The sequence below is a fragment of the Mirounga leonina genome, unplaced genomic scaffold (genome assembly GCF_011800145.1).
Source record: "Mirounga leonina isolate KUSES-001 unplaced genomic scaffold, KU_Mleo_1.0 Mir_175, whole genome shotgun sequence".
Classification (NCBI taxonomy): domain Eukaryota; kingdom Metazoa; phylum Chordata; class Mammalia; order Carnivora; family Phocidae; genus Mirounga; species Mirounga leonina.
Window position 1 is genome coordinate 29,355,690 of NW_023270453.1, and position 8,550 is coordinate 29,364,239.

Genomic DNA, 8,550 nt, shown 5'->3' on the forward strand with positions numbered 1-8,550 from the left:
GAAAGAAAGAAAGAAAGAAAGAAAGAAAGAAAGAAAGAAAGAAAGAAAGAAAGAAAGAGAGAAAATAGTTTTTAAAAATTATTTTAAAAATAAACAAATGAAAATTTAAAAAATAAAATAATATTTGAGAAGTCTATTTAATAATAAGTGAAAATTCCATGAATACATAATCAAGTTTGAAAAAAATAAAAGCAGGATATGAAATATAACTGGGTCATAATCAGAGTGAACACACTCAGTAACCTCCCTCTTCTGCTCCTAAGACACAGAATTTATAGATAAATCTTTAGATGTTTTAAAATTTACATAGTACTGCTTGGAAATAGGAAAAGGGAATCACAGATCAAAGATAAAGAGGACTCCCTGAAAATGAATGAATCAAAAGATGAGACTCTACAATTTCAAGTAGGAACCAAAGCCACATGGTTCATGGGGATAGGTTCAATATAAACCATGGAAGCAGAGGTCCCAACATCTACCTAGAGGATAAGAGGCAAAACTGTACCCAGAATCATGCTACTAGGAGTCACGGCCAAAAAGGATGCCCCTGTCTGTGGCAAGGAGCCAAAATGAAGTAATTTACATGAGACTGGAACCCAAGTCTGCACCACAGGATATATAGAGAAGGGAGAGAGCTCTGAGCTTAGCTGTTGACATGAGCTTTACTTTAAAAGCACATAGCCTTGCAGACATAGGGCAGAGGAAATAATAAAATCACCTTAAAAATTCACGAACAAAAATTAGAGGACATATGAGGACATCCAATGATCAGAATCTACAAAATGAAAGAATTCATACCTGAAGAAACAAAGACACTAAAGCAATCAGAGAAGGACTTTGCAGTATTTTTTTTTTAATCCTCAAAGGGACAGAGGAAGGATTTACATTGACAAAGTGAAAAGAGTTTTTTATAAAACACAAAAAGCAGGAAGGTATAAAAAGCGGCCAATTATTTACCTTGGAAATATGGTGAACCACTGTTGAAATTAAAAGCTCAACAGATGGGCAAAATAAGAGACCAGATACAAATAAAAAGAGCTGGTTAACTGGAGTGTAGAACTGAGGAAACCTTCCCAACATTGCACAGAGAGATAGAGAACTGAAAAGAAAAAAATGTTTAATTTAAGATACCTGGAGGACTGATCGAGAAACTACACATGGAGAGAACAGAGAAAATATTGGAGAGGAAACATCCAACACATAATGGCTGAGATTTTTCTGGGATTAAAGAAAACCCTGGATCTTCTGACTAAAAAAAAGCCCACAGAGTGCAAAGTACAAAAAAAAAAAAAATCCCATATATACAGTATAATTCTGAACTGATAACTAACTAAATAGAGCTTAGAAGGAAATAGACCCACGTGTCCAACTGTGGTTACTCCTGGTGACAGAACTTAGAGGGGAGAACTTTATTTTTTCTTTAAACATTAATATACTTTCTAAGCAGTCTACAATGAAACATTATCTTTATAAACTGTGGAGAAGGAGTATTCATTATTTCAAATACACATAAACACACTTTTTTAAAAAAAGTTTGTCCTCAAGGAACTTACACTCTGGTAGAGGAGATGAGGTATGGATAGAAACGTCATATAAAGCGAAGTCCATGCAGTAACTGACATGGATAGATGTAGCTAAAATCTAAGCAAGGCTTGCCTTTTCCCCCAAGGAGCCATTAGAAATGGAGGAGAGGGTGCAGGATGTGAGGACACTGAGCAGAAATGTAAAGGTCTAGTACATATGCCTGATTTATCAGGGGCTATTGATGCAACAAGAGTGTATTCCATTTGGAGAGGATCAAAATGGCCAAACCAAGGTAAGATTAAAACTTTATCTACATCAACCATTATTTTCACCTCTAAATTAATTATATTTCAAGACCACCCATTGATAGAAGGAAAAATTAACATCTGTATTGTAAATTAACACCACAAAAAATCTGCTTAGCACTTAGCACATTTCAATTATTATAAGGCTTTATTCTTTTTTTTCCATGGTCAAGTAGACTGAGGGAAAGGTAAAAATGGTGGTGGTGGTGGGGGGGGTGTTCAATTTACCTGATAATCAAATTAACTACCATTCTTATCTACCGGGACACTATCAGCTATCATTTTACCAATTTGGAAGTGAAAACAACACAAGTATGTTCTGGGCTTTACCAAATGAACATCATCTTAGGGGGAGGCAGAAAAGCCTTTTCAGTTTGGGGAGATTCAGACTTTGTGGCCATAACACCACTGGCACACTCAACCAAGCGAGGTAGAGTTTTAGGCAACGTCTTGTGGCTGCTTCTTCAGAACCAAACAAACTGCATTCAGCATTCAGCTCCAGAAGAAACAAGTGGCAAAGGCACTAGCCAACTATATGTGCTACTAATGGAAGGAAGGGCTGTCCACATCTCAGACAATCTCTTTCCTTTTTTAACACATCCAAGTTTCTCAAAATAACCACTCTTTAACCCGCCTCCTCTCAATATCACCTGCTCATCCCACACATGGGGCCCAACGTATATCCCAACATTATCCACGCTCACTTCTTTGATTCCCTGCCATCAAGACCAACTTGGCAAGCCCCGACAACAATGAGGAGTAACCAATTCCCTTCACCATCTTCGAACCAATGTACATTTTCCTTCCTCTCCTCTTCGTCCCCTCTTAAATCTCTCTAATCTTGATTTCTCTGAAAATGTCCTTTCTCATCTTCCTCTTGCCATTTCCTGATTCCCTTTTCCTTCTGTACTATTAAGTGGGGTCAGCTCTCGTCCAGTCTCTATAAGGCTGTTTCATTCTACAGAAGAGGAGGATGCTTCCACCCATACCCTCAAAACTCCCTTTCTAATACCCGTTTAAGGAAGGAGCAGCTTGCTGGTCCAATAGGTCAGAGCCTGACGTTCACAGTGGGCAGGGTCATTGTATATCAGATGAGTGCTCAACTATGAGCCCACTCTCTGTTCCCACTCCTTTGCCTCCAGTCCTGTGGGTAAGTCAGGTAAGGCCTGAGCCACATACCTGCCAGCCCAGCCCTCCCAGCCTCAAGACCCCTTCTCCAACTCAAGATTTCACCAGATTTCCCCACTGATTGTGCTAGGCCCTAGTCAATCCATACATTTGACTTTCAACATGGCTACTGTCTTTTGCGTGTTGCTTCTTTGGTCAAAACTTCAGAAGGGAGGAGGAGTCAGTGGTAATATCTAGATCCCAAATTCACACTGCAAACCCCTGCTATAAACTGTAGTTCTTCTTCATGCCTTCGTCAGAGGGCTGGTCATTCCTTATGCACAAGCCCTAGGCTCTGATTCACTGTACCCCTCCGTGGCTTAAAACCTCCTATAAAATGAGATTAATTCCTTGACCCTCTTAAAGATGGGATGACAAAGTTAAAGGATACGCTTAATTTTCTGGAATGTGAGATCACAGCTTGAGAATAAAAAACTGAGTTCTAGTTCCATTGCCCACGTTTTGGCCTCGGCCAAGTCATTACCTGCCCCCTATGCCTCAGGCACTTTATCTGAAAGTTGTATGATGCTCTTGGAGACTCCAAGACCTTTCCCAGTTCAAACAATTGGTGGCAGGGCACAGCTATTCCCTACTTTTTTTATCCAAGAAAGGAGCCCCCCCAACACCGAGAGGTGGCTGGGAAAATGTTCAGCCACACGTAGAAATTCTGCTAGGCTGCAAACCATTTAAAATGAATGTTTAATTAGATACTGCATCGGTTGTATACTTCGGCTGAATGTGCTACAGCCCAGGAGACCTGAAAGAATTAATACTGTTCCCAAAGGAGCTGGTGGGAATTGCTGAGGCAGAGGCAGAATCTGATTTGATGAATATAAAAGTGCTTTGAGAGCGTCAGAAAGAAAGTGCTCTGACAAATGTCTGCTCACTCCATTAGGATGTCTCCTGCTATCAAAGGAACACACTCCAAAAAGGTCTCAGGGCTGGGGACCATGGCACACAAGGACACGCACCCCTCTTCCCCTTCCTACCCCACCCCAGTCCTTTCCTGGGGCTTAGAGACACAGCGCACCCATGACTCCAATTTTTTCTCCTTCCTCACTTTGCTTCTCCCTTCTGACCCTCTTCCGACCCTCCGCTTCTGCATGACCCTCAAATCAGGCCCTCATAACATCTCACTCCAGTCTGGAAGTCTCTCTCTCTCCTCTTCCCCAAACCAACACTCTCAGAGGGTCCAAAGAAAGACCTGACCTCTCATTCTAAGCCAAGATATGTGGACACACCTTATTTCATTAGAACACTCTCCAACTTCATACCAAAACCCATCCTGGGGAGGCAACCCCTCCACAGACCCCTATCAGCCACACTAGGGAACATGTAGGAAAATGCCAGGCCCTCCATGCTCAGGGTCTGCGGCTGGTTCTCTCTACTCACTCCTTAGAGGAACACCCTCCTGGGCACCTCCAGCCCAGGGCTTCTCAAACTCTCTACCCCTCTTCCCCCAACTGTAGACCGTCTGTGGAAACATGACATTTCTTTGGCCTTTCGTGCTTTACCTAAAAACTATGCATTCTATCCCATAACATGCCCACATTTAATCGTTTTAAAAATAGTTTTAGTCACTTACCACGGAGGGAAAAATTGACATTTTCCCACAAATCGGGTAAAAGTGGTATTATAGAAACATGAGCCATAGTGTTGCAAGTGTCCCCAGGCTCACCTCTGTGCACTATTTGGAAACCTCCAAGTGTTCCACCACCCCATTACACATCTGCATTTTCTGAGTTCTTCCTGGCACACCCAAGGTACCTCTGAGTACCCCACTCTCAGAACCAAGGTAAAAAGCATTTCCATCCATTTCTGGGTTGGAGAGGCAGGACCTGGCTCTCACCAGGACCACGACCCTCTTTCAGATCAAAACAGATACCAGAGGCTCCCAAAGACCTGTGGTGGCTGTGGTATGACTGGCACACTCCCGGGTCCTGGCAGCCTATCACCTCTCCGACTTACCTTGTCAGCCATGATCATAGATGCGCCCCCGTGGATGCCCAGGATGGGGATGAAAGTCTGTGAAGAGATAAAATCCAGCATCTGAGCCACGGCCTCCTGGTCGGTGTCGTCCCCAAAGACAAGGCCATGGATGCGTGCCCCAGACATAAGGTCGCACACATGCGTGATGAGGCTCTTGGGGTCTGTGCGGTTCATCAGCAGGGCTACCAAGTTCACGTCCAGGGGCAGCCCTGATGCCTGCTCGGGGCCCCACAGATTTCGCAGTTCACGCTCCGTCACGTCGTGGCTGTGACCCAGCAGCACCGCAATGTTTAGCGCCGGGGGACCCTTCTCCGCCGCCGTGCCCTGCGCCGGACCGCGCCAGACCAGAAGGGCCGGCAGCACCAGCAGGGTCCAATAACCCAGTCTGCCCATAGTCGCCACTTACGGTCCCTGCAAGGCGGAGAGGGAGAGTCAGGGCCACGGTGAGCAAGGGATCTGGACGAAAAGGATTACTGACCCAACCCCTGGCTCTAGGAGACAGGTATAGAGTCCATCCCCAGAGCAAGCTGACAGTCACTGACTCCATTCCCCATTCCTGATGCCATCCACATCCCTCCACCCAACTCTATCCACAACTTCAATCCGAGGTAATTCTCCATCCCTGTCCCCAAGTTCATCTTTGCATCCAACCTCCTTCTCACCCTGTCTCCAGCCTCTTCTCCATACTTAATTCTGCCCACATCTCCCACCACACCCCCAAGTTAGCTGTGGACCCCAGCCCCTCAGCGTTGGCGCACAGAGCAAACCCTCCACCCACTACTCTCCCACCTGCCTAGTGCAGACCAAGTTACCGACCCCGCCCTCTGCTCACGAAGAGCGAATTACAGACCAGCCTCCGCGTGCGGAGGCGGTGCAGAGACTCCGCACCCCCGCTTCCGCGCTGGGCTAGTTGACTGACCCCGCCCCCTGTGAACCTGCCGGGTGCAGCACAGACCTGGCTCTACCGGGCACCCCCTGCAGACAAGACTCCTCTCCTGCAGGGTACCCCCCCTCCCCCAGTGCACGGGAGTGAGGACACTCACTTGTGCGCCCCAGAGTCCGGGGTGCCTGGGGGGAAATTAGGGCCCGCCCCACTTCGCGTAGGGGCCTAAAGCGATTTCCACTCAACAGAAGGCGGGCCCCAGGGCCCGCCCCCTACACGCGCGCGTGCACACACACGCTCAAACACACACACACACACACACACACGCCCTCTCTCATGCGCGCCGCGTGAAAGGCAGAACCCCGGAGAGAAGAGGAGGCGCGTTCCCCCACCCCGTGGGCCGGCTCATGGGAGCTGGCAGAGAATGTGCGTGGGGGGGAAAGGTAGGCTCCTAAGCAGCTCTCCGACGGACATGAACTGTACAGCCCCTCCCCAGGCTTTCCACCCCGGATCCTGTTACCAAGTCTTAGGGGCATGTGGGCAGTGGGCTGCACAACCTCATAGGCACGCGCGCGTTTCTGCGCACAGCCGCAGGCCGCCGTAGCAGTGCCCACGGCCATCCGGAGTCCGCACATGTCCTCAGTCGGTGCACACACATGTATCACGCCAGGTGCACAACTGCGCGTGCCTGCAAATACCAGCACAGTCGTGCACGCGTGCACAGGCGCGCGCCCCTCAGGCCCGGCGCTGCGGGAGCCGGGGGAAGTTGGGGAGAACTCGTTCTGGCCGAGGCACTCTTCGGGTGAACACCGTGGAACACGGAACCGCAGCGCCCCCTGGTGCTCCTCCCGCGCCTCGCTACAGATGCTCCCTCTCCCGCTTCATCTCCCTCTCTCTCCTGATCCTTCTCCCGCTCTCTCTCCGGTCGAGTCTTCCTCTTCCCCGGCCGGCTGAGCCCAGGTCTCCTGCTGGGACGTACCTGTAGCCGGAGAAGGTCGAGGATGCAGTGGGGCGCGCTGCGCGCACGAGCATCTCGGCCGCCTCAGCAGCCACCGGGTTTAGCGGGTTCCCGCATGCTGCGGCCCCCGCGCGCTCCCCTGGCTGTCCCGCGCTGTCCGCATCGCCCCCACGGGGGGCGGCTATCCCAGCCGGAGGCTCTGCAGCAGGGCTCTACCGGGGTGGAGAAGAGACAGAGAGGCAGGGTCAGCCCACCGGCGGGGGAAAGGGACTGGGGGGCAGGCTGCAGTCCCCAGTGCTGACGGGGTCTAGACGGGAGAGGGGAAGCTGAAGCTCAGTGCCCAAGACCCCCTGCACGGATCCTCAGACCCGGTGGTCTATATGGAGACCTCCGCTTCGGGGCGTACAGGAGAACCGGAGCCCCAGGTTGGCCACGCACGAGAAGCTAACTGGGCATCTCCACCCTCACCCCCTACCACCTCCCCGGCGCCGGCTGCTGGGAGTTGTTCGACTAGGAGCTGCCTAGGGAGGGGGGTAGGGAGAGAAAGAGGAGGGAATGGGGGGGCGGCTGGCTGAGTTTGCTATGAGCCGGCAGGAGAGGGGGAGGGAAGGACTCAGGCTCCCGCGGTCCCGGATCCCCAAGGGAGGTGCGATCATTTCCACGCAACGACCCCCTTGCGGTCCTGCCGCCCCCTGCTATTCGGGCCTCCCACCGTCTTTTCCCCAAAGGGGCCGCCCAGGCCCCGCGTCCCGCGCCAGCACTCACCGCAGCCTCTCTCCACATAGTTCTCAGCAGTGGCCGCTCCTGGTCATCTCCAGGGCTGATGGCTGCGGCCGCGACTCTCAGCGCTCACCCAGCCCCATGCTCCGGCCAACCCCGCAGCGCCTCCCTCCAAAAGCCAGAGCTCGGCTTCCTGCCCCACTCCGGACAGCAGCTGCCCGGTCCTCTGAGCGCGCCCTACAGCCCTCTCCGCAGCCCAGGCTCCGGGCTGGTGGTGTGTGTGAGGGCGAGTGTGTGTGTGAGTGAGTGTAGGAGCGCGCGCGCGCGTGTGGCCGGGGATCCCCGCGGTCCCCGCCGGAGAGAGGCGCGGGCGGGGGATGGCAGCTCCCTCAGGGCCCTTCGCTGCGGGGCCAGCTCGCCTCCAGGCGTTCAGCTCCCCATTTCCCGACGGGAGTCCGGAGAGCGCTTAGCCACCCTGGTTCACAGCACTGGCAAAGCCGGGCTTCTGGGGCGTGCTTCTGCTGCGGTGGCCTCGGAGGAAGAGCAGGAGGAAGGCAGGGGCGCCCCCACGCCAACTTAGGGACTTGTTCTCAGTCGACTAGACGCAGCAGCCCCCGCGACAGCCAGAGAGGCTTGGAGCTCCAGCGGGTGAAAGCATCTCCCGCCCGTAGCCGCCCTCCCCGGAGGCGGGCCGAGGCAGACCCCGCAGTCCCTCGGCGGCGGCGCGGAGCACGGCCACCCGTTCCGGGAGCGCACGGTGGCGACAGGGCTAGGATAGGTGGCTGCCTGGCGAAGGGGGTGCCTGCGGCGGTGTGCCGCTATCCGTGGTGCTGAAACCACGCTCTACGCCCGCTTCTGAGCGTCTGGTGCGGCTGAAGAATCAATTATTCAGATCTCTGCTACCGCTTCTTCCTCCCCCAGTGCCTCGTGCTGGGTACAGCAATCTCCCTCCATGCACAGGCGCGCCGACACACACACACACACACTCACACACACACACACAC

At 51.9% G+C, this 8,550-nt stretch overlaps 1 protein-coding gene across 2 annotated transcripts in view; it reads right to left on the minus strand.

The window, feature by feature from the left end:
* The window catches only part of GRIN2A (glutamate ionotropic receptor NMDA type subunit 2A), a 367,624-nt gene extending 360,718 nt beyond the window's left edge, over window positions 1-6,906 (minus strand). The window contains exons 1-2 of one of the 2 annotated variants that reach the window (XM_035022254.1): window positions 6,848-6,906; window positions 4,965-5,396 (exon numbers count right to left, since the gene is read on the minus strand). In XM_035022254.1, the coding sequence (XP_034878145.1) occupies window positions 4,965-5,378 (414 nt within the window). In that variant the 5' untranslated portion in view covers window positions 5,379-5,396; window positions 6,848-6,906. Of the gene's footprint in view, window positions 1-4,964; window positions 5,766-6,847 lie in introns of those variants that run through there. The other variant, XM_035022255.1, reaches the window with a different exon arrangement.
* Window positions 6,907-8,550: the final 1,644 nt, after the last annotated feature.